Source organism: Tenebrio molitor, chromosome 4, assembly GCF_963966145.1.
Source record: "Tenebrio molitor chromosome 4, icTenMoli1.1, whole genome shotgun sequence".
In the NCBI taxonomy this organism is placed as follows: domain Eukaryota; kingdom Metazoa; phylum Arthropoda; class Insecta; order Coleoptera; family Tenebrionidae; genus Tenebrio; species Tenebrio molitor.
Window position 1 is genome coordinate 12,550,637 of NC_091049.1, and position 27,109 is coordinate 12,577,745.

The following is a 27,109-nucleotide window of genomic DNA, read 5'->3' on the forward strand; positions in this document are numbered from 1 at the left end:
GGGCAGAGGAAAATCCAAGAGAATTATTTCCCAGAGGTTTTCAACATAGGTTTTCTGTTAATTTGTGGACTGGGCTATTGGGCGATCGTTTGGCAAGTATAAGCGTGGTGGATCCTTCCATTTGTTAAAATTCCGAATCTCCCGCTCTAGATTGGACCGTTTGAATTCCCCGCAAGATTAACAGGGGCAAGAAATGCTCAGTTCATTGGCACGGAGCTACCTGATCTACTTGAAATTGTACCTCTTGCTTATCGCATAAATGACTGGTTCCAACATGATGGTGCTCCACCACATTTTAGGAGAAACGTTCAAAAAATTTTGGATAACCAATATCCACAGCGCTGGATCGGTCGAGGAGGACCGCATCATTGGCCTGCCAGGTCTCCAGATCTGAATCTGAATCATTTGAAATCTATCATTTATCGGCGGCCCATAAATTCAGAGGCTGATCTGAGAGTTCGAATTCAGGAGGCTTGATCGTAATATTCACACTCAAATAAAAAACTGCTGTCGACACTACCCAAGTTAACTTGAGTGCAGAAATGTTTTACTTCTTGATGATTAACTGCATCATCATTACAGTCAATTTCAGGTATTCCAACAACTGGGTATTTAGTGGATGTTGATGGTAAAGGAAAGTACTTTACATTATTTTTTTTGATATGTCTGTCAAACCTTGTAACTTTGCTATCAGAATTAATATTTTTTCTTATATACATGACATACCAAAAAATTTGTTAAAACAAATACTAAAAGTAAATCAAATTGCACTAACCTCAGGAAATATTGTAGGAAGAAATGCTGGATTGTGGGGATGATTTGATTTCTCATTGCCGACGAAATGTTGACTGCAAATTCTAGAATGCGGTTTGGGTTCCCAACCTTCACGACAATCGTCTGACCTGTTAAAAGTAACCTCAAACCTTCCTTACTTATTTGAATGCACTTATTATGCATAATTGCTCCTTTTAATAGCGTATATCCATAGTCTTCGACGTTCTAGTTCATGTGGTTTAGAAGGAAAGCTATAAAACTTAACACTTTTGTCCGTGTTGGAGTAGTTATTATGACATCCCGCAACACAACAATTCGTGCAACTTACGCGATAATTAACGCTTACTTTAGACGGCTCCATTCTTCAATAAGATATTGTACCTACAGGATTGGACCGAATTGTGAAAATTATTACAAATAATCACACTAATTGAACAAACTTCCAACTCTCCAATACAAATCCATTACAAATCTGTCAAGATTTGTATGTGAAAGTTTCCCATTGGCTCCGCCGAGGGCGCCACTTGCGTTTGCTCGCGGTCCCTATTATGGTGTCCACATTGGTAAGGCTTAAGTGACCTTGGTAAAGTTCAGATATTGGATAGAAACACGACACGAAGTTGCCTTCTCCAGTATCTCCAACCTAAAGAATCAGGTAATAGTTGACAGTTAAGAGGCATAAATGACAGAATAGGTTTTGGCGGTAAATGTAAATCGGTAATTGATTGCTAAGTGGCTGGGTGCTGGATGCGTTGTGTTGAAAAGTTTGTGCCGTGTGTGTTCTGTGGTTTGTGCGTGTCCGTTTAATCGTTTATGTACAATGGCAACAAAGAAGCGAACCACGAAAACTCAATTTAGCATCTACATTCAGCATTTACAAGTAGGGGAAGATGGTCCACAATGGGACATGTTCCACAATGAGCCAACCCCTTTTGTTTCAAATTTCGCGCGAATAAATTTATTTGTTTTGTAGCAGTCGAATGCGTATGTAGTGGCGAATCTGTCGTGTGAATTTGAATTAGTTCCAAATAAAATTGTGGAAGATTTTAAAATAATATTCTTTTTACTGAACAGGTAAGCATGTTTCACTTGTTTTTCATTAACGTCATACAATTTATGCAATAATAATTATTGAGATTTTAATATTTTATAATATTGTTGGTTGCTTGAGGTTATAATTGCCGTATAAAGCACAGAGCAAACTATGTTGATAATACAGATATTGATTTATTTTTAAAATTTGGCGCAATGTTCCACAATGAGACAGTTTCAATTTTCCACAATGAGACATGTCCCATTGTGGAAATAATCCATAAGAATAAATTTGGCAAATATTTTATTTCAACAAAATATTATTGTTTTGCGTTAGATATGGCAAGGGGTCGCACAAGGAAGACAGATATAGGTTCTTTCAACGAAAATGATATGAGACAAGCCGTAAGAAAAGTTAGTGTAAAGTATTAGAAAGGCAGCGATTTTACACAATGTAAAACACCAGACCTTGGCTCGCTACGTAAAGAAACAAAATAGCCATCAAGGCCAAGAAATCAAAATGAAGCCGAATTATGCGTGTAGGAATTTTTTTAATGAGGAGCAAGAATTGGCATTAAAAAAATATATAATCACATGTTCACAAATGTGTTACGGTCAAAGTATGGTAGATGTTAGACGCTTGGCATATGAAATGGCCTCTGTAAACAAAATTCCTGTACCAGATTCTTGGAAAAAAAATACAGCTGCAGGAGTAGAGTGGCTGCATTGTTTCTTTAAGAGACATCCAGAGTTAAGCATTAGGCAACCTGAAAGTTGTAGTCTTTCCAGAATGACATCATTCAACAAACACAATGTCTCAACATTTTATAATAATCTGGAAAAAATTATATCCAGGTAAATGATTAGTAGGTAGTTATTTTGGTTAAATATAAATGTCAAATTGTAACATTTCATTACAGAAATCCAGAAACTTATGCAGATGGAAGCAGAATTTACAACCTCGACGAGACCTCAACTACTACTGTTCACAAGCAGAAGAAAATAGTACCACTCAAAGGGGTGAAGCAAGTTACTAAAGCAACAAGTCAAGAACGAGGAATCCTAGTCACAACATGTTGTACGATTAATGCAATGGTGTTTCCACGTAAAAAATTCCAACCAAGAATGATTAGAGGAGCACCACCAGGTACACTCGGACTTGTCAGTTCCAATGGTTGAATGACCGCTGACATTTTTTCTCAAGTTATGGAACATTTTGTTAAACATTCTGGCTCGACAGTTGAAAACCCAACTTTATTAATATTAGACAACCATGAAAGCCATCTATCTCTAGCAGCAATAAATTTAGCAAAAGACAACGGAGTAAATTTACTTACACTGCCCCCACATTGTTCTCATAGATTACAGCCATTAGATATTAGTATATTTGCCCCATTTAAATCATATTATAATTCAGCTGTTGATTCATGGATGTTGCGATTGCGAAATTTTGCAGTGCCTATTACTATATTCCATTCATTTTAATTCTTGGGTAAAGTTGTAAACTCAAAACGCCGTAAATTACGAAAGCGGCAAGTTTTCATTGTGTGGGTACTGTAAAGTAGTAATCCCTCTGTTCACATAAAATTGGTACCACGTCGTACTTTCACCATCTTATCGACAAGCAAAAGAAAGAGACCTTAAAGTATCCGCAAATAAAAAAAAATTAAAACACATTTTGCGATCAGTGACCAAAAAAATGTTAAGAGATTGTTGATTTTGTATTGGGAAATCTTGTATTTGAGAAATAAGATTACTAAATAAAGAAATAAGAATAATTAATAAAGTATCCATTACATGTATACTTTAAAGTAAATTAATAAATAAAATAATAAAATACTTACATAAACAAATAGAAAATTAATCGTCATCTGAATCAAATTCACTAGATGATTCACCAGTATTGGCAACAAATATTACATATTGAGTAAAATTAACGCACTGAATTCACTTTACACAACACAAGTTATTTCTTGAACGGTACAACTAAGACTGTAATTGTTTAGTGACTTACGGCTGGCCGGTCCTGTATTTTTAAAATTCGGGAAAACCCCATTATTATGTACTTTCTGTCTACGCTTGGGATGTCTTATTATTACCTGCACTCGTCGTATAGATAAGGTAAGCAGAACATATTTATAGTACCTAAAAACAGATGTTTTACCGACAAATGCAAATGTATGTTAAATAATGAGCCACCCAGAACACTCGATATTTGTCTCAAGAAAATCCGCGGATACATTTAACTACAAGAACGCAATGCCCTAAGGAATTTAATGTTTGGGATGGTATTTTTAATAATCAAATTATTGGGCGATTTTAGTAGTAAATTTAAACACAAACATATTTCGACATTTTGATAAATGTGAATAAAAATGTTTCTAATAACTTGACCATTTAACAAATGTTAAATTTAATCAATTTTTTAATGAAGTAGGTACCTGAAATCACGCAAAAACTATTTTTCATGTTAAATTCCTATGGTCAGGTTTGGTAGTTGACACTCGGTATTGAACACAGTTTTAGATTCACTGAGTTTCGGACAAGTGTCAAAGCAGGCAAGTTTTATTACTAAACCCAAGATTTAAAATGAATGGACTATATCTATGAGATTGCAGAGTTTGTAGGAGTCGCTCACGATAAAGCAATGACGCCTTGTAACATCAAATCTGGCTTCCGAAAAGCGGGCATCTATCCTTTGGATAAAGATTTATTTACAGATGTTGACTTTTTGTCCAGTTTCGTGACCGATAGACTGAAAAATCATGACTCAGATAGGTAAATACCTTTCTTCCTCATTTCTTATAGCTTGTAGCAATAAAACAAAATTTACATTCATTTTCACTTCACTACAATACTACGAAATAACTAATATCCAACAGTGATAAGACCACCCCAGATCGTTCTTAAATTTTCCAATATCAAACATTGGATGTCGTAACCTCTTTTGTCACGGTAATACCCAAAACACGTAAAATTGGTTATTTTCCAATAATTTGAAAACTTCCAACATAACGAATCAAGGACAGATAACCAATATGCCACCATAAACAGACTTCCGAATTTTCTTACTTATTTTTTGTTTATCCGTTAATAAACAATATCCAAGAGTCACCGTAATAACGCTGATTGAAAGATTCTTGGGACTGATGACGTACTTCGTAGGTTCGTAGAAAACTTGTCAGAAAAAACACATCCGTTGCGGAAACTATTAAAGAAAGATATATTGTTTGAGTGGACTCACCAACAAGAAAACGCTTTTGTTCTAAAGAATTTACTGGGAAACAGGCCCATTCTCAACTATTTCGACCCCAATAAAGAAATAACAATTTCCGTTGACGCGTCACAAAACGGTTTAGGAGCTGTTTTGTTACAAGACAATAAACCATGTGCCTATTCTTCGCGAGCGATGACCGAAACTCAACAGCGGTACGCGCAAATTGAAAAGGAATTACTAGCAATTTATTTCGGGGTTAACAAATTTTATCAATACGTGTTTGGCCGAAGATTTACTGTTAAAACCGATCACAAACCTCTAATTTCGATTTTTAAGAAACCATTGAACGATTGTCCAGCGCGATTACAAAGAATGTTATTATCGTTGCAAAAATTCGACATCAACTTAATTTATAAACCGGGGAAACAATTAATTATTGCAGACAGCTTATCTAGAGCAACACTTGACAAAACCTTCGAAGATAAGATAACTTAAATTTAGAACTACAAGTCTGCATAATTGAAAATTTGAAAAAACTCATTCTAAGTACAAAAAATGATGCCGAAATGCAAAAAATAAAAAATTATTTAAGGAAGGGGTGGCCGGAATCCATAAAGTTCCGTCTGAAATTAAACCAAATTATAAAATCAGATCTCAAATAACGGAAGGTACAAATGAACTAATTCACATGGGACAAAGAATTATTATTTCGAAATCATAGAAAAAGCAAAATTTTGCATTTATTGGCCGGGAATCTCAAATGAGATCGAAAATTTTGTAGGTAAATGCGAAATGTGTAACAAATACGCGAACTCAAATAAAAAAAAACATTAAGAACCAATGAAATCCCTAGACAACCGTGGCAAAAACTAGGTATGGACCTATTTGAACTAAATTCACAAACCTATTTAATCTTAGTCGATTACTATTCAAAATTTCCAGAAATATGCAATCTAAATAAAAACTTAACAACAAGTAACATTATCAAAAATTTAAAATCAATCTTTGCACGCCATGGAATACCAAAAATTTTAATTACGGATAGCGGAACACAATTCAATAGTTCAGAAATTGAAAAATTTGCAAAGAATTGGAACTTTTCAATTATACCTGCCGCACCAAAACATCAACAATGTAACGGAATGGTTGAACGAACCATTCAAACCATAAAACGATTAATGAAGAAAACCTTAGAAAAAGATGAAGACTTAGATCTGGCACTTCTAGCGTACAGAAATACGCCAGTAGTAAATTCATACACACCATCACAACTATTAATGTCGAGATATTTAAGAGACAATTTACCAATCATAGATAAAAATCTAGAACCAAATTTAATAAACACAAAATTGTTTAATCAAAAAATAGACAAAAACTCATACAATACCGCGAAACAATACAACAAAAAAGGAGTTCAAGACCTTAGTGAATTACCAATCGGAACAATTGTAAGATACCAGGAAATTCTAAAAGGTTCTTGGAAATTGGGAAAAATAATTGAAAAAGTTAGAGATCGGACGTACAAAATTGTAAAAGGGAAAGGAAAAGACATAATTAGAAATAGGCGTTTCATAAAAGAAACAAAAGAAGATGTAAATAAAAAGATGTATTCTCCCGAACCTAACACTTCAACCTTTGTATATAATGTAGATTTAAGCAATAGTAACAGTGTAAACCAACAAAGCGAAAATGAAATTGTAAAAATAACATTCAGCATAACAGACCAGACATTATTATTTTAAATAAACAACAAAAGCAAGCATATCTTTTAGATATAGCTGTTCCAAATTCACACAATATAACACAGACATATAATACAAAAATTAATAAATATTTAGAACTCTCCGTTGCTATGAGAAATCTTTGGTGTTTAGAAAAAATTTCGATTTTACCATTTATAATTTCAGCAACAGGAATAGTACCCCAATCTCTTTTTAAAAAATTAAAAATTTTGGACTTAGAGAACACATTGGTGGTTGAAATTCAAAAAGGTATATTATTATACTCATGTCACATCGTGAGGAAATTCCTTAACATTGACACAGAACATAAAACACAAAAAAGTCAAAATGCGGAGGCGAGACGCCGGTAATTATGTTGATAAGCACTGCACTATTACTTGATAGTAACGTGCCTTCAAAAATAACTATATTTAGAGTAGGCGTTGACAACGTTTTAATTCTGTTAACAGTGTAGATAATTTCGTAGGCAACCAATTATTCTCCGGAGTTACACAGGTTGCATAATAAGTTTTGTCCCAATTTCATATTAAAATTTTGACATTTGACATTCGTTCTCTTTCCCGTTTTCAGATTGAGTTGTGTTTGTGAATTTATTCGTTTTATTCCTCGTCTTGCGTACAAAAAATCAGTTCTTGTCAGAACTAAAACGAAATCTGCGTCAGTGTTTTACTGTTTTCCGACATTTTTGTGAACAATGGCTTTCACTGAACAACATAAAGTCTTCATGGTAATGTCATACTTTCGAAACGGTGTGAAAATCGATGGAGTTTGGCAGTATTCCCTTGCGTTATGTATGGAAGAGTTTGGAGAAGAATTCCCAGACATTGCAGTGGAATATACGCAGTTTCGACAAATTTTAAACATATGCTTAAAGAATTTCCAAGAAAATGGATCTGTGGGACGAAAACCTGGAAGCGGCAGGCCAAAAAAAAGAACTCCAGAAATGATTGAAGAGGCGAGACAAGCAATGGAAGAAGCCCCAGGCACTTCAATTGAACGTTTGTCACAACAACTTGGTGTGTCTGTTGGTACCTGTCATTCAATTGTGAAAAAAGATCTTCACCTATTTCCCTACCGTCTCACATCTGTGCAAGAATTACATCCAGCTGACCTCCCCCAAAGATTAGAATATTGTCAATGGTTTCTGAATACTTTAGATGTTCACCTTGATAAAACCTTTTACACTGATGAAGCCTACTTCCATCTTAGTGGATATGTCAACTCTCAAAATACAAGAATGTGGAGTTCAGAAAATCCACATTTTTTCATTGAAACACCCCAGTACCCCCAGAAAGTAGGCGTTTGGGCTGCTATTAGCCAACGCAGAATTATTGGTCCAATCTTTTTTGAAGGTAACAATTGTAATAATGTTTTAATAATTAAATAATGAATCAATGTTTTTTAGGAAATATCAATGCTGCAAGATACAGAAATGAAATTTTGACTCCATTTTTAAATCAGCTACATGATGATGAGTTAGTTTATGGCTACTTTCAGCAGGATGGTGCTCATACCACAAGGGCTACAATAGATTTTTTGGCCGAATTTTACGACAACAGAATTATAAGCCGTAATACACCAAACAACTGGCCCCCTAGATCATGCGATCTCACTCCTTGTGATTTCTTCTTGTGGCCACACATCAAAAATTCAATTTACATAACACCCATAAATGATTTGGCAGAACTACGAAATAGGATAACACAGAAAATTAATGAAATTAACAATAATCCTATTGTTTTAGAAAATGTAACTAATGCAATTAGACGAAGGACTAGGTTGTGTTTACAAGAACAGGGTGCACATTTTCAACACTTACTCTAAATTATGTATAAAATTGTTATCTCCTATTGTGTGAGGTTATGTGCAATACTTAATTTACAATTCTTATTAGTGTTCACAGCAATGTTAATGTTATGTTCTCTTTTATGGTTTAAAGAAATAAATGAATTGATACGACTATTTGTCAATTTGCTTAAGGTGGGTACTTTCAGACTGTCTGTTTAGTTTCATGTTCAGTTTCAGTTTTCATTCAACATAAATACCTACTGAAATCGAATGGAGAATATGAACTAACCGTGTAACATCCCATTTACTTGTTCTCTTTATGTTAACAGTTACTTGACTTTGGTGCTTTTGAAATTTTGCGATCTTATTCGAACTTGGGGTATTTTTCTCCCGAAGATTAACTAAAATTTGCAGCAATGCCTCAAAGATTTCAAAAGCTGAAACATCATCTTCCGTATATTGGCGAAAAGCCATTAGTTAGCAAATAATTTGTGATTGGACTTATGTTTGGATTATTTATTAATGTGAATTTCAATAATCTGAGATGAATGCACTACAAAATTAAAAATATTTTCTAACCTAATTTTATTTCGTTAAATGTCAGACCAGATGATTCTTGTGTCATTTTCTACGCTGTAAAAATGTTGCAAACAATTGAACTTCCATAGGTTGCTCTAAATATAAATTTATTTGAAGGCACGTTATTATCCGTAATAGTGTATGTACTCCGGCAAAATTGCCGTGCCGCCGGGTGGAGGTGGGATAGGAGTCACAAACGAACAAAGTGAAAATGAAAATGTGCAAACTGTGAATAAACAAAGTGAACTAACAAGTAATGTAAATGAAGCAAAAATCTCTACAAGAGGTAGAAAAATAATTGTTTCAAACAAATATAAGGATTACGTATGTAATTAAGTAGAATAGTAAATTCGTATATAATAACTAGAATTAAGTATTGTATTGAGTCAATTTCTTTAATTTTAAAAAGGGGAAGATGTGACACATTTTGTCTATGGATACATTAGATAGATGTATAAGATGTTGCCTACATCTCATAGCATACATGTAATTGTATTCTGTTTCTGTAAATAAAAGTAGTCTAAGCTGAGCAGTGCTTGAGTTAAGACGTTCGTACCTTCCACCATCCTAAGAGTTGAATTTAAATAAAAATACAAGACATAACAATTCATGTATTCGTAAAATAAATACAGGCGTCCTCACCGATTTATGCATTTTTATTTTGAAGTTTGTCCACCCCGCAGGTCTGCCATTTCTAAAATATCAAGATAGGTTTCAGAGTTAAACCTCGCACCAATTCTCCAACAAATGCCAGGCCCATTGATACCCATCCAAGCCCAAACACTTACTGAAAATCTGCCAGACTTATGCAGCCACTAACATTTTGCTCTTCAACTCTTGAATTTGGTGGTCTGTAAACGCGAATACGTCCGTCATTGCATGTTTTGAATGTTTTTTCATCTGTGAATACAATTCGTTCCCAAAAATCCGGATCTCGATACACATAATTAAGCTTGCACTCATATGAAAGCAATGCTTTCCTGGCACTTGCACAGTTTTTTTAAATCTGAAGTTTTAATCCGCCTACATGCCATGGGACGAGATCCCGGACCGTTAGTTGCATAATTATGCAGCATTAGAAGTATGAAATGGATGTTCTCTTTAAAAATTAATCAGCGCAACATCTTGTGCGTTATTTGATGTAGAGCAGCAGATAGGAAATCATGTGTTGGAGTTTGAAGAAAGATTTTTTGGATTTACTACAACTGATAAACTGGTTTTTCAATTAGCGGCAAGGTCTCAAATAGAACATAGATTTGACAAGAAGGCTGGATCGGACTGGTTGGTAGGGTTAGAAGAAGAAACCCAAGTTTGCACCTGAAGCAACTTCGGCAGTTAGAGCTAGAGCCTTTAACAAACCACAGGTTATGAAGTTCTTCGATCTGTTAGAAGATATAATGGGAAGGGAAAATTTTCCTCCTGAATTTTTTTAACATGGATGAAACAGCCTTAAGCACCATACAAAAGCCTCCTAAAATATTTGCTCTTAAAGGAAAAAAATAAGTAGGGGCTTTAACCAGTGCTGAACGAGGACAACATGTCACCGCTGTTGTCTGTGCTACTGCCATTGGATATATGATTACGCCACTCTTAGTCTTTCCTCGCAAGAATCACAAAGCAGAATATTTCGATGACGCTCCAATGGGGTCTTTGGAGTTGTGTTATGTGACTGGTTATATGATCAGCGAATTATTTTTGAAATGGATGAAGCATTTTGTCAAATCAATTGGTTGCGCGCGGAAAATAAAGTCCTGTTAATTCTTGACGGTCATGGTAGCCATAAACATTTGGATGCATTAGAATTTGTCAAAGTCAATGGGGTTATATTGTTATGTCTGCCTCCTCATTGCACTCATAGAATGCAGCCGTTAGATGTGTCGTTTTTTCGCCCTCTTGATGCCTATTATAACCCTGAAATGACAACTTAGCTAAAGCAATATCCAGGCAGAACACTTGGACTCTACCAAGTTAGTAGCGTTTTTGGAAGAGCTTATGCAGATGCTGCGTCAGTGAAAAATGTTACCAGCGGTTTTGCCAAAAGTGGTATTTGTCCACTTAATCGTTTCATTTTCCCTGATCATTTGTTTAAGTCAAGTAAGTGAAAATGAAATTGAAGGTGACGAACAGAACGATTCAAACTCTGCCCCTGAAGTAGGGTTAAGTGGGGTAAATGTAAACTAGGGGCAATTGGAAACGCCAACACGTTACTGCTTTTTATTTAAAATTTCCGCCAACACCAAGTATCGCTGCACTGCCTGAAGGATTGGGAAGCGTGGACTACAATTGGACCGTGAATTTGTGAGGTTGTGTTAAGTCCGTGTCAGTTGGGATTTTGGTTGGCAAACAAAACGTGCTCTCAAATCATTTGAAGTGTTAATTTTGGTAACATTTTATATGATAAAAGTAAGTGATCTTTTATGTATACAGCCTGTGCATTCTCAAACTCGAACATAGGCAATTATGATTGTATTGAACGTTTTTGCTGATTCCTGCTCCCCAATTCAACTTACAACTAAGGTAATTGTATCAGCAGAAAGATGAAATTATTGCGCTTAAAATGATACCAAAAATGCGGTTAAAGATGCTATTTTTATTTTAAAATACTACACTGTTGGACACAAAATTTGGGACACCTAAATTTTTTCCATTTTATTATAGATATTACAATAAAAATTGTATTTTTCAATCATTTGGCAGCTATAATAACAAGAAACTGTCTTTTTAAGTAAAAAGAGCCGAAAAACTTGCTCGGACAATAATGAAATTGTTGAAGAACGTTTTCCTTAAAATAAGCTAAGATCTTTTTTTCTATCCTAATTAAAAAAAAAAAAAAAAAATACGGAGGCTGTGGAACTGACCGTGTTTGTGTTATGGTAACTGTCAAAATTTCTGGTGTGAGTTTTTGCAAGTGAAAATTTGTTTTCATCAAAAATGGGACCTGAAGAGGTATCAAAAGCAGTTGCTCTGTCGGAAGATGGACGTAGTGTGCGATACATTGCTGAAGCTCTAGGTTTCCCACGAAGTACCGTCAATAATGTCATTAGACGATTTAACCAGACTGGCTCTTCAAAGAGAAGGCCTAGATCAGGCCCGAAAAGATGTACTGACGAGAGAGATGATCGTTTTATGCGTATGTTGCACAGCGTCTAGCAAATGTCCGACAAACAAACGTTTCTTCTCGTACGGTTAGAAGAAGGTTAAAGAGTTTTGGCCTTACCTCTAGAAAACCTGCAACAGCTCCGCTACTGCTACCACATCATCGAAGAGCAAGGTTGAATTTTGCTATGGAGCATACATATTGGACAGAGGAACAATGGGGAAGTGTTCTCTTCACAGATGAGTCGCGATTTACGCTAAGATCTCCAGATGGTAGAGAACGAGTGTGGAGACGTCAAGGGGAACGCTATGCGGCTTGTTGCATTTCTTCACGGACACCTTTTGGAGGCGGAGGTGTTATGGTTTGGGGGGGAATTTCTTTAGAAGCTCGTACAGAGCTAGTGATCGTGGAACTCGGCTCAATAACCGCCAGAAGATTCATAACGGAATGTCTACAAGATCATGTTATTCCATATGCAGAGTTTTTAGGCGAAAACTTCATTTTAATGCAGGACAACGCTTGTCCGCACACGGCTGGAATCGTTAGACAATATCTAAATGAAGTTGGTATTGTTACATTACTATGGCCAGCGAGGAGCCCTGATATGAATCCGATAGAGCATGTATGGGATGAACTAGGGAGACGGATTCCACACAGAGAAAATATCCCTGAAACCATTCCAAGGCTGCGAATTGCTCTTCAAGAAGAATGGGAGCAGTTGCCCCAAGATGTGATAGCTAACTTGATACGAAGCGTGCCACGACGGCTAGAAACACTGATTGCAGCCAGAGGGGGTAACACTCGTTACTAAGAAGTGCAAAAAGAAGATTTTGCTACATGTAAAAGTCTTTGTTTTCGTGTTTTGAATTTGTTATGTTTTTCCAATTTTTGATTAAGTTTATTTTAAGTAAATGTTTCTAAGCAAATTGTGTCAATTACTCTATAAATTGTGCTAAAAGGCATTGTAAAATAACATGACAATCAATCCTCAGTAGGTGAACAAATTACTCCCGGAAAAAAAAAAAAAAAAAAACAGGTGTCCCAAATTTTGTGTCCAACAGTGTAATTTAAATCTTGGTGATTTTTAAATATGATATGCCATATAAACTGAATGCACCATGTTAATTGCCTATGTTCGAATTTGAGAGTGAACACCCGGTATATGCTAGAATGATAAGCAAGTGTTCTAGACTCCATTTCTGCTTATATTTATGCGTGTTTTTCAAGGTTAAAACTTTTGTTTGCGTGTTTACAATTACCCCAGAAAAAAAAACCTATTGGGTTAATTGTGAACACACGAGGCGGGGCAATTGTAAACACCTACAATTATCACAACTAAGGCCGTTTGACCACAATAGATTGCCTTTTTACCTAGAATGCCAAGAAACTACAAGAGGAAGAGACCTGGCCCTTCTTACACTCAAGGGGATATGGAAAGAGCAGTGTCTGATGTTGAGAATAAAAATAAAACATTCAGGCAAGCTGAAGAATTTTATGGTATACCCAAAGCAGTGATATATCACAGAATAAAGCCAAATACCTGCAAAAAATATGGAGGGCAGAGAAACATTAAGCAACCTACAGTCCCTAGTCAACCCGAACAATGACACGGACACTGAAGATCGTGAAATACTGCAGCCTGAAACACCAACGGTACATCACTAAGACGTTCAAATGTACGGAAAAGGAAAGCTACAAAATGTTAGGAAGAATCTTTACTAAAGACACTCCGTGAAAAGAAGGACGAAATGAGAATAGATGAAGGTAAAGATTTTCTTCTGTCATTGCTTTTTACTTTTCAAAAATTTGATGAGGACCAGAAATTTTTGGCTAGAACTGAAGTTATGAACGTTTTGAGGCGTATTCGCCTATCCACAAGAGAAACTACTCCAAATGTTCATAAAACTCATATGTCTATTATAGCTTCTTCAGTCCCTTTTAGGCAATACTTTGGAAGTTTTGCACCTGGAGTTCCAGGACCCTCTCGCGCATACATGCACACAACAAATCCATCAACTCAAAATTCACTCTTGTCGTCTAGGACTACGGACCAAGAACCATGGGATGACATATCTTCTGATGTTTCTTCTATTTATTCCCTTCAAAATGTATAAATACCCACTATTTTTCATTTTTTCTCATTAGAAATTTTTATAATAATCAGTTTAGTCTTAACAGTTGAGTCATAAATATAATATACTTTCTGATTTGATTTTTACCTTAGTGTTACAGCCAATCTTTCAGGTACGGGCACTGCCAAACGCATGTGAGTGTTCTGATGTGCAATGCGATCTCCGAAAACGGCAAATAACTTATTGAGATTCGTATAGCTCATTCTGAAATATCTGAAAAATTTTTGAGGGTGCTCCGTTAAACTTTCAAATAGTTTATAAAATTGTCCGTTGCATCTGTTTTTCTTTTTTCTTCTTCTTCTGATAATTATAATTTCACAAACACATGTGATTTCAGTAACATTCATCTCGATATTTGCAGAGAACTGCAACTACCTGGTCGCTAGATGCGCGGGGCGCAAAGGTATCACCAACTCTTTAGTTGAGCAATTTTTAAATTGGTCAATAATAAAATCGCTAGTGTGAGATAGGCCTTAATGAGAAATTCTTTGGGGGATATGAAAATAATATTGGATGCGAATGGTGGTAAGATTGAATGGCCATTCATTGAGCAGTTGCACAATTTCCAAGACAAAGAAGATCTGAGGCCAGGTAATAAATTACAAAATTCTTACATTATGTGCCACAAAAGGAAGATGAAAGTTCTTTGGCCGCTCGGACGTTAAGTTCAAGCGTGGCTGATGCAATCGAGTTCTGCGATAAAACGTTAAATTTACCAGAATTCAAAGGGAATGAAGCAACTGTAGCTTTTATTCGCAGTGTTGATCGTGTTTTTGATTTTCTTAATTCTAGAAACACATTCGGCAAAGGCTTTAAAGCACCATTGCATGTTTCTAATGAAATGTTTTGGCGATCTGCGATACAGAAAGAAATTGCATATTTGATGGGCATCTGTGACCTACACAAGGCAAAGTCATGACCACTAGAAGAAGGAAAACGCCATTCATAGGTTTCATTTCTGCATGTGCTGCTGTGTGCGGTATTTATGATGAATACGTAAAGCTACGTTATTTACTTACGTACAAACTCAGCCAAGATAATCTTGAGCTTTTCTTTTGTGCCGTGAGAAAAATGTGGTGGTTGGTGTCCAAATCCCACTTGTGTGCAGTTTGCATCTGCTTAGAAGAGGCTTGTGGTTCGCCACGAAATTGCAGCTACAAACGACAATGCAGAAGCTCAAGATGAAACTTTAATTTTAACAGCCCCGTCCACAATCTCGAAGAGCAGGAAGAAAGATAGATTTGATGTTGAAATTTTTGAAGACAGCGAGAATGAAAAGATTGGCAAAAAGTACGGTTTAGACCCCGAGGGCAGCAATGCAGATTTCGAAACATCCTTCATGAAAGAATTCTTGGAATTCCGTAGCTCGGAAAAATATGAGATTTCACAATTCGGTGGATCCTACATGCCGTACATTGCTGGATGGGTCGTCAAAAAGTTGACTGTTGAAAGAAGACCGACAAAATTATGCGATTATTGCTGCAATGCCTTGTTTAATTATTGTGACACGAATGACTTTGACTGATACGGAACAAGAATCGCAGAGGTCTATGTTATGCCAGTTCTTCTGTCATATCAATCTGTAACAGTGCGGAAGATCCAGTTTCTGTGTCAACTGCTCATCGTAGAATCATAAAGGCAAATTAGGGCAAATTTGAAAAGCCATGTTCCAGCAAGAAAAACCAAGCTTACTCAAAGGCACAAAGAAGCCAGGGTAACATTTGAGTACAGTCAAGGATAATCACTTCTGGGAAAATGTAGTCTTCAGCGACGAGAAGAGATTTAAATCTTCACCAGATGGGAAAGTGCGGGTATATAGACCAAGGAAACAGCGCTGCAACACAAATCATGTTTTTAAGGCCAATCCAAACAAAAGGTTTAGCGTGAACATATGGGATTGGATATCTGCACAAAGCCATGGAGTTTTATTAAACGTCGAAGAAGGTTTGACGAGCAACGTGTATATCAGGATTTTGGAGGATGTCATGCACGGCAGTGGGGTAGATTGGCAAAGATTTTGCAAAAACGGCGAGTAACACCTCAGAACAGAGGTGACATTTTAACTGAAAAACACGATGCATGGAACAGCCTCCCTTAGGAGTATTTCAGAACATTATGTTTGTCCAATGCCACGTCACTTGGTCAAAGTTCTCGATGAGCATGGAGCACTGATAAAATCTTAAATTTTCCGAATATACCATTCCTAGTTAGTTTTGCTGTGTTGTATAGTTTTTAAAAATAAATAATTTATATTTTGACAACAAAATTGATTTCATCACAAATTACCATACGTCATGATGCCAAATAATTTATTTTTGTAAATTTAACGTTAGGCTTATTTATGTTAAAATAATATAGTTTAATGAATTTGGTCATGGAATACTAGTGTGTGCGTCAGAAAATATAAAGATGGCTGAGAGCTGCGTCTCTCGAATAATAAGTTTGTTTTTTTGAGCTTGTCAGTAAAAACTATAAATGTAATCGGTTTCCTCAAAAAATATTAAGGAGTGATTAATAAAGAACACGAAATATTGTTTTCATTAAGACAAAAACCTCAATAGGTTATGGGACCAGCGTACGCGGGTCACTAAAGTAAAGAAAAGTGCGTGGAAAAGAACACGTTGTTGTTTTCTCGTGAATCACGTCGAGAGTGTCTTTTGGGAGTCTCCCAGTCTTAGCTTTTCGAAGATGGAGCTGGCGAAACACATAAAACCCCTGGTTGGTGACACAGATTGGCCGATTTGGAAAAGGAAAATACGTGACTTGTTGGATTATCACGAAGGAGCTCAAGGTGCCATTGATGGGAGGTTAGTGAAACCTGAGCCATTGCAAGTTGGCGCTGCAGACAATGTTGTCAAGGAGCACAAGATGAAGAGCGATTTTTTTCGTAAGGCAAACAGTTATGCAAAATCTATGATCACTAGTTCCGTGACTGACGAAGTTAATCAAAAGATAATGAATAAAGATACAGCGCATGAAGCGTGGGAAGCGTTAAAGTTGAATTTTGAGGCGTCATCCAAAGATCAGCTGTTCAAAATATGTACGGAGTTTTTTACGTTCAGTTGGATTAACGGAGAGGATGTTTCGACCCCCGTTGCAAAATTGAAAAATTTGTGGTTTGAGCTAGATAACGGATTGAAAGTCAAAAATGAGAATGCACTTCCAGATTTAATTTTAGTTTGCAAAGTTTTGCAAATTCTACCGGGTGACTTCGAAAATTTTAAATCCAATTGGCTATTGTCGAAAAACGAAGAAAAGACTTTTGAAGAGTTAATCACCCATTTGTGCATGTATGAAAGAAACTTTAGAAAGACCTCAGAGGGCACCACCGGAGATGCCTTTTTCCTGAAAAGCGAAAAGATGAACTCGAAAAAGTCCAAAGAGGATGACATCTGCAATTATTGCAAGAAGAAGGGACATTGTGTGAAAACGTGTCACAAGTGGATTGCTGACGGACGACCGCAGAAGAACGCCCCACAGAGCAACTCCCTGGATACAAACATAGCTCTGTATGTCATCAGTGAAGATATTCTTTAAGTGGAAACGAATTCATCAGGATGGTGGATTGATAGTGGAGCCACGAAGCACGTAACAAATTGTCCGGACCTGTTCATTGAGTTCCAAGAGTTTCAGAGCCCTTGCGTCATTAAGGCAGCCGGTTAAGAAGATCTCAAGGTCATCGGGAAAGGAACTACTTAGATCTGGTCCTTTACTGAATCTAATTCTCTGAAGATGACTTTGAACGATGTCTGGCTTGTTCCAAGAGATGTCGAAAAATTTATTTTCTGTTCTAGCAGCTCAAGACAGAAATGAAAACAGCAGATTCCTTTCAACAGCGACTGAGTGCTATTTAAAAGTTAATGGAAAAACGATGCTGCGCGGGTGTCGTGTCAAAGGTGGAACACTGTACAAGGCAGCCATCGAACCGGTCATACCAGGGAAAGAAGAGAGGGTCAGCATTGCAAAAGCAAACAATTCGACACTACAGTTGTACCATGAGAGATGGGGTCATCAAGACAAGAAACACGTAAGATAGATGCTTAAGAGTGAGTTGGGTATCGACGTGAAGCTAGTAAGAGACATTTGTGAGCCCTGTGTTTTTGGCAAAGCACATCGATTACCTTTTGGCACCAGAGTAAAGACAACGAAACCAGGATAACTGTTTTCAACTGATGTTGTAGGACCATTTTGTGAATCATCCAGCAAAAAGCGATTTCTAGTTGTATTCAAAGATAGTTACACGAAGTTTCGCTATAGCTTTGTGATGAAACAAAAATCAGATGTTAAAGTAGTGTTAAAACAGTTTTAGCACACGCGAAGACACTCGGACACAACATTCAAGAGCTACTTAGTGACAACGGAGCAGAATTTGACTGTGAAGAGGTCAAACGTATTTTATCAGAGAACGGAATTTCGGAGAGACTGACAGCACCAAACACGCCCGAGGAGAATGGCGGCAGTAAACTCGAAAATCGCACTATAGTTGAGACGGCAAGGACCTTCAAATACTCGAACAGTGAAGTTGAATTTCTAGATGCGATATGGGCAGAGCTAGTGACCTCAGCAATTTACATCCTAAATAGGACAGGAAAGTCGTCAAAAGTTGGGGTTAGTCCTCACTCCTTATGAATTGTTACGAAATAAATTTTCATTCTTCTGTGCTGGCCGCTGAAAATGAAAACAAAATCAAGATGCTTTTATATGTGATAAATAAAATGTGCCTAATACTGCACAAACAACTGAAACAAATACTCACGTAGAAGCTAGAATTGACTCCGAAATGGAAGAGGAATTAGAACCAAAAGGTAATTTGCCTAGTTGTTCACAAATATTTCATCATACAACGAAGCAAACAAGTTGCAGCCATCTTAACGTCTTCTACAAACATAGTGAGGCGAAGAAGTGTGGAAAAAAGAAAATAAAGGAAACTGAAAGCAGATCTTGTGTTCGTGATAACAGAGTGAAGTGCCAGCAATATTTCTCAGCATTTTCTAATGCACACGGTGGGCAAGCGGACTATAAATGATAAAGTGCGCGAAACAGAAGGCTGGTGTAATGGCTGTCGCCAGCTCTTCGTCTATTACATTTTTTTTAAGGTCCTATTCAAGATGACTTCCTTATTGCGACCAGAGGCCACATTTGCTTTTCACACAGCAATGCATAATATGAGCTTCAAAATTTCTGATGGTACGTCCAAATTGGTGACAGAACCTGTCGACTCACCACCCGACATTAGCCACGGCGGAGTATCCAAGTTCGTGAGTGGGCAGCCCGCCCAGACCTCCCGCGGTGTCACCGGAACAATGTTTATCGTTGTTGTTCCGCATCTGCTTCGTTCATCGGATGAGGTCCCCGCAAAGATGGACAGGGGTGGCCGAACCTTCGTTCGGGTGAGCTAGGCACCTAAACAATTAGGGGAGCAGAAAGCTGCCCGAAACAGAACAACTGACCTAAGCTACGACGAGGACAAAGAATTGTTTAAGAGAGGAAAATGATAAGATTCCCGCAACGGAACCAAGAGAGGGCGTTCGGGCAAAAAAAAGCAGGGGAGGCAGACAGCCGAACCTGGGCCGACGAACAGGCAATGACCGATGGCAAAGACAATGTACTGGAGAGGACTAGGAAATGAGTCTGTAACACAGTGCAGGGTGGGAAACGACAGGGCGAGACGAAATAAGTGCTGTGTAGGACTAAGATAGGAGTCTGCAATACGGCACTTAGGTTGAACTTAAAGGTTGTTTATTTTGACGTGAACCACAAATAATCAAAATATCATGGTTAGAGAAGAACCAAACTATAAACATGACGTCACCAATAAAGGACGAATTTGCAGGAAAGGAAAACGTATTTCACAAATCAATCCTCAGGTAATCCCATTTAATTCAGTGACAGTTAAACCTAAGAAATTGGTTAATGTTAATAAATTGCTTACAAAGCATTTTGGTGCTGATTGGAAGGAAAAAAGTGAAAAATTTAGTTTGCGTTACTATAAGGGTTTATTTGAAAGACTTCCGGATATAGTAGATGACGAAGATAACCTTGAAGAGGAGGAAGATGTGGCAAGTGCATATTCTTCCAGTGATGAAGCAGTTGTGTGGAAATGTTTTCATTAAATTGATGTTTGCTTGTTTATTTTGTTTATAATTTGTTTGTATTTCAATATAATCTCATTTCAATTCAAAATGGCAAAAATATTTCCATTGTGAACGTTGAGTGAGTTACAAAAGCGGGTAAATTCTATGTTTACTTCCAAAACCGGGCAATTACAAAGTTTTTTGCAAATAGAACTTAGGTCTTTAGTAATTGTTTATTGCCACTTCCCTCAGGTAAGTACACAATTTTTTGTCTATTTTTCAATACAGGTTTTTGGCTTTCCTGAACATTTAGTGTCGAAGGATATACCCGGTTTTGGAAATAGTCGACTCAACTGAATAAACTATTAGTTATTTACTTCTGTTATTTACTTATTAATAGCATTCTATTATTCTCTTTATAAAATTAGGTTAACCGTAAGCTTCCTGTTCACAACCCCAAATATAACTTACACCACGCAATTTTTTTCAACACCCTACAACAGAGTATTCACTCCTACAAAACATACATCCCTCATAGCTAGGGCCCGGATTTTAGGCAATTAAAAAGTCGGAAATAGGTGCCTAAAATAGTCCCTTAAACTACTGCAAATAGTCCCTTAAAAACTGAAAATAAGTCACATTAGGTCCTTAAAGTTGTGGTTAATTAAATTAAAAAATGGGTTTTTAAAGTTTTAAGTACACCCAACAAGATATTTACTAATTATTCCTTATTAATTTAATTAATATATCTACCTACACGTTTGTTAGTTATATACTCGTATTTACATTGCATACAGTATATTGCTCTAAATTTTCTATTTTAAAACATTGTCCGTTATCCACCAAAATGGACTTATATTTTGAGAAACTTCTTTCTACCTCGCAAGAGGTAATGGGCGCAAATTTGTAATTAATTTCTTCCATTTTGGTTTCATGTTCCGACACATCTTCATCTCTAAATCTCTAATTTTAGTTTTTATGGCAGGGACCATTGTATAAACGTTAAAGCTTCTAACAATATCTAAGTATCACAAACCATTAGACTGTGTATACCTGCACCCCTTCGAACAGAGGCAAACAGATAAACTGTAATTTATGCCAGTCCAGTCTAATGGTTTGTCGTACTTAGGTATTGTCGGAGTATTTACCGCTGACACCATGGTCCCAACCGTAAAAGCGAAAAAGTAATTCCTCTATTGTACTGCACTTTGTACATTTCAATAATTACATCTCCTTAAATTTCAAAATCATAAAGCATTGTAAATTTTATTGAGGTATAGTTTTCCCATTTATAATTTGGTTTTACTACCAGCCCTGTTGTCAGGGAGTTAAATACCCCGACAATAGGCAACTACCGCCATAAATCCTAGGACTGTAAAAGAAGGTCCGTTGTCTGTTGTCTGACTAGGCATCAATATCTTCACGTCTATTGCCAAAACCGCAACTCCAGCCCCTAATAATTACAATTGCACTGCCATAAAACCAAATTATAAATGGGAAAACTATACCACTTTTACATTTTTAATACCGTAAACTTCCCAGAATTCGAATATTGGGAAAAAATCGCGAAAATGAAATTGATTTTTGGTCATTTTAGGCATGTTCAGGCAGTTAAAAAGTAAAATAGGTATTTAAAGGGCATTTTAGGCCGAATAGGCAGAATCAAATATGGCTCTAATTACTCTAATTAAGCCAGAAATCATTTATAAACAAGTTTCATACATGTGCCTTAAAAAATAAAAATAGTCCATTTTGCCTAAAATCCGGGCCCTACTCATAGCATTTCTTCGTAATAATTTTATTTTACAGAGACAATGATATGACAAAAAATAATGTAGGGGAAACTAGAGCAAAGTGCCTCCCCGGGGCAGAGTGATCACCCTTCAAAATTCAATGTAAAGGTAAAAATAGGAATCTTATTTATGTATTCACATGTTACCAATAAACGTCGCTACAGTGTTGAGAAGTTTCCGAGTGTTGTGCTGTGTTGAACTGAAGTTGTTAAAATAAGTGTTTTTTTTCGAGGTCTGATCTAATGTAAGTACTAACTTATTTTATTTGTAGATTCTGTAATGTAGCACGTAACAGTTTTGAAATGGTTAAGTAGAAAATGACTTGCTATTGCAATTAACCTATCTTAAGATTTAAAGTAATAAATGTTGCCTAACCAAATACATTTCTTTTTAAAATTTGATAACGAAATTGGGGCAATGTGGGCCCCTGTGTGTCCACAGTGCCCCGGATAGGGTCCGCATTACCCCGGATCGTCTAAAATTTTGTTTTTCATTTTTTAAAGGTGTAGTAATGGTTCGAAATCGCAAGAGATCGTCGACCCAACAGAACTGGAGTGCAGATAATATGCTAAAGGCAATAGAAGCGGTTGAAAATGGAATGGCTTAGAAGACTGCAAGCAGGAACTTTTCAATTCCTAGGGCTACACTTGGAAGACAAGTGTTAAACAAAAATAAGGATGCAGTTTCAAATAAGAAAATTTTAGGCGCCAAGCGGTCGGTTTTTTCTCTGGATCAAGAAAAAGAACTCGTAGACCATATACTTTTAAGATGGACGAAACCTTTTTTGGTTCGACTACGAAAGACACGTGATATATGGCGTTTAGTTTGGCGGATAAAAATAAAATTAATCATCCGTTTAATAAAGAACTTGGTTTAGATGGAGAAGACTAGTTTCCGCAAACGCCATCCAGAACTTTCCTTGAGAAAGCCAGAGGAAACATCGGCTGCTATGGCCCAAGGTTTTAATAAACTCAACGTAGAAAAGTTTTTTAAATTGTTAAAGTCTATAATGGATAAACATAATTTCCGGCTCATCGTATAAAGGGTGTTTTTTTTTTAAATTTGGCGTCGAAGTAGGCGTTGGAGAGTCGATTGTGATCGCACCACTCGTGTAAAAGCGTAAGATTTAACAGCTGATCTGTGATCCGTAACCTGTATAGTGCGTTCACAATCGACAATTCAACGCCTACTTCGACGCCAAATTAAAAAAAAAAACACCCGTTATTTAATGTGAACGAAACAGGTGTAACTACTGTTCAAACAAAATCTTCAAAAGTTTTGGCACAGAAGGGGCGTCGACAAGTTGGTATAGTTTGTCCAGCGAGAGATTGGTTGACATAAAAATCACTAAATTCTACGTAGAGAAAGTAGTACCTAGCGCACGTAAAATTTGAAATATATCTTTCAAGCAGTAACATTTTTGCCTTTAAATTATGCTCTAATTAATGTATTCTAGTGTATTTTGTAGTGTTGGGTTACAAGCCTACAATTTAAAATTTCCCAATCTGTCACTGGACGAAGTATAGTATAACATCGGCTGAAGGTGGTCAATTGTCCACAGCAGTTATATACATGTCCCCTGGAGGAAATTATGTTCCTCCAATGCTGACATTTCCAAGGCAGCGGAGGAAACAAGAATTAATCGACGGAGCTCCTCCTGGCACAATATTTGCTTGCAATAAGGCAGGATAGATGTACCTAATTCGAAATATTTTTTTCCTGGTTCAAACATTTTATAAATCAGACGAGGCATACTGCCAAGGACCCAGTATTTTTAATCCTTGAAGGTCACATGACTCACACAAAAACCCATGCCGTAATTGAAAGAGCACGAGAGAACAACGTTACTATATTGTCCCTGCCTCCACACTGCAGCCACAAGTTCCAACCGTTGCATAGATCATTTATGTTTCCGTTAAATACGTTTTACGCTAGTAGCTTTGAAAAGTTTCTACGTAAATATAGTAGCCCAGGAAGGACGGTTACACAATTCCAAATCTCAAAATTGTTTGGTGAATATTAAGGGTTGGAATAAAGCGCTCGATATTTAAAACGGGTTTGCAAAGTAAAATATTCTAAATCTTCTATAAAATATTGGAAATGCAAGTATGTGATGATCCGTATTTATGAATTTTTCTCCCTACCGGTTAGAAATGTAGGCTGTGGATACCTCATTTGAGGTGAGAAAATTCAACTTTCTCGCTAAGGTAAGAAAGTTAATCATGAAATGTTTATGGTAAAACTGTACCAAAATACAAATGTCAAAAGTGTCAAAAGTGAAATAAGTTATTGATAAATGAAAGCCAATTCAATGAAGTAAGTTGGTAGGTCAATCATATAATCTGGAAAATAAACAGATAAGCTAGGTAGGTAGATTACTTTACCCTGTTTATATCAAATTTTCGAACAAACCTCAAATCTTCAAATGCGATGACAAGTTAATTAAACAAATAACACAGCCTACTATTCAATTCTCAAAATTTTCGTTTTAATCACGAATATAACCATCTTTTTTGACTTTTTTCAACAAAGTTGTGCCGGTAGGGAAAAAAATTGTATTCAAACCTTGTTAAGAAAGTGTCCTTGCAGACCTTAGGCACTTACAAACCTCGTCTACGACTCGGTTTATAATCTTTGCCTGCGGTCTGCAAGAAACCACTTTCTTACCTTGGTTTGAAATATACTATTGCACGCTAAAATGAATAAATGCTCGGTAAATCTCGTTCTGTTTAGCACGGTAAAAATAATGTTTGGCCGATAAATTGTGCTCGATAAATTTGACAAATTTGCTACATAACCTAATAGTATAGTAAGTATAAAGAACGGTAACGACAATGTACGGATCGAAGACAATTGTTTGGAGGAGGAGCTTGCGACGACTCCAATATTGTCTGAGATCCGTACACTGTCATTAACGTTCGTCATGCTTATGAGATTTTTTGCGCGATTGAATATTTATTACAAAACATTCCTAACTAGAATGCAATGCGATACGACGCCCTTCACATCGTGTTGCCACAATGTCAATTTTTGTATCGCCTTTCTAAGGCAATCTGCAAACAACTACCGCCATTGCAGTTTTTGTGCGCAAATATCGCCAGTTGTGTTGAAAAACAAGCAGTAAAATGAGTGATATTAGTGATTCCGAAAACGAAGTGGATATTGTAGAAGAAACTTTGAATGTGGGGTGCGTCACAAATAAAGAATTTTTGAAACTAACCACCTCAACGTGTAATTAAGAAGACAAGGAAAATTTGTGGTATGAAAATTTTGATAATACTAATGTCGCGGCAAGTTCGCTAATATTATTTCATTGCAGCGGCAAGGAATGCCGACCACAAGAGCCGTGTGAGTTTCCAGAAAGTGCTAACATCTTGTCTTCAACTTCTGTCTACATAAATCAAGAATTTTCGAAACCAGCGAACTCAATATGAAATCAAGAAGACAAGGAAAATCCGGGGTATGAACATTTTGACAATTCTAATGTCGCGGTAAGTCTGTTACTAAAATTGTTTCATTGCAGCGGCAAGGTAGGCCGACTACAAGAGCCGTGTAAGTTTCCAGAAAGTGCTAACATCTTGTCTTCAACTTCCATCTACATAAATGAAGAATTTTCGAAACCAACGATCTCAATTTGTAATCCAGAAGACAAGGAAAATGCGGGGTATGAAAATTTTGACAATGCCAATGTCGCGGCAAGTTTGCTAATGCTATTTCATTGCAGCAGCAAGGAAAGCCGACTACAAGAGCCGTGTGAGTTTCCAGAAAGTGCTAACATCTTGTCTTCAACTTCTGTCTACATAAAAATTATTATAATAATCGATTAATTTTGAATAAACTTTACTTACCGTTCTAGAACACCAAAAATTACTTACCATCGAGTTTATCGTTAGCAACGAGTAAACAGAGCTTACCATCTTGGAAACAGACGTGGTAAACAACCAAATAGAGTACAATCGCGCAAAAAAAAATTTGCTCACGTTTCATACAGTGTACCTACTACACAAATTATTTATAGAATAAGTGAATTAGACTTAATATTAGTAACAATGGAGCTAGGTGAAGTCGGTGTAAGTTCTGTGGGTGTTGGAAAAGAACAAACATTGGATAAGTTACCAGACTATGTTAGTAGTTCGGATGAAGATTCAAATATTGCACCTTCTACTCGAAAACGAAGAAAAAAAACGGACAAACAGTGGAAAAAAGAAAAAGTATTTAACAGCAAAGAATTTGCTGAGCAAGCGGTGAAATCTGAAGGAATATGGAGCCTCTATCACAAAAATGTGGACAAAGACGTTAATATTGATAATATTTATCGACTGTAATTACACAAGAGGTTTCATTTAGTCGGATAAATATTTTTTGCAACAAAAACGTATTGCTTAGCAATTAGACGAGAAAAATTGGCACGATAAAAGCACGACGGCCGTAGGCCGGAGTTGATTTTATCGTGTCAATTTTTCGAGTCTAATTGTCAAGCAATTAGTTTGAGTTGCAAATAAATATTTTTCCTGACTAAATGAAACCTCGAGTGTAATTCGGCGAGACAATTTAATGAATGAACAATACAAATTTAATTTTTTTATTTGGTATTAAAGGTATTAGATGCCTAGCAACTAAAGGTATAAGTTACCTGAGTGTTTTTGCCGGATAAAAGTTAGGGCAAACTTTTATCCGCTGTCAAAGTGACAAAATCACAGCGCCTTATGAGATTTTTTATACATGAATGAAATTGTCGACTGTAATTACACAAGAGGTTTCATTTAGTCGGATAAATATTTTTTGCAACGAAATGTATTGCTTAGCAATTAGACGAGAAAAATTGGTACGATAAAAGCACGACGGCCGTAGGCCGGAGTTGATTTTATCGTGCCAATTTTT

General features: G+C 36.5%; 3 protein-coding genes and 1 long non-coding RNA gene across 5 annotated transcripts in view; 3 read left to right on the plus strand and 1 right to left on the minus strand.

Moving 5' to 3' along the window:
* LOC138129109 (ATP-dependent translocase ABCB1-like) overlaps nt 1-27,109 on the minus strand; it is a 221,076-nt gene that overhangs the window by 73,264 nt on the left and 120,703 nt on the right. The window lies entirely within an intron of this gene.
* LOC138129114 (uncharacterized) overlaps nt 1-27,109 on the plus strand; it is an 82,278-nt gene that overhangs the window by 37,305 nt on the left and 17,864 nt on the right. The window lies entirely within an intron of this gene.
* LOC138129647 (uncharacterized) lies at nt 6,766-8,724 on the plus strand. The gene is made up of 2 exons (XM_069045932.1): nt 6,766-8,117; nt 8,171-8,724. Exons 1-2 carry the CDS (start codon nt 7,460-7,462, stop codon nt 8,587-8,589), a joined length of 1,077 nt encoding a protein of 358 aa, XP_068902033.1. The 5' UTR covers nt 6,766-7,459; the 3' UTR covers nt 8,590-8,724.
* Nucleotides 25,090-26,195, plus strand: LOC138129874 (uncharacterized). The gene is made up of 3 exons (XR_011159413.1): nt 25,090-25,688; nt 25,752-25,892; nt 25,956-26,195. It is a non-coding gene; the product is annotated as an uncharacterized lncRNA (long non-coding RNA).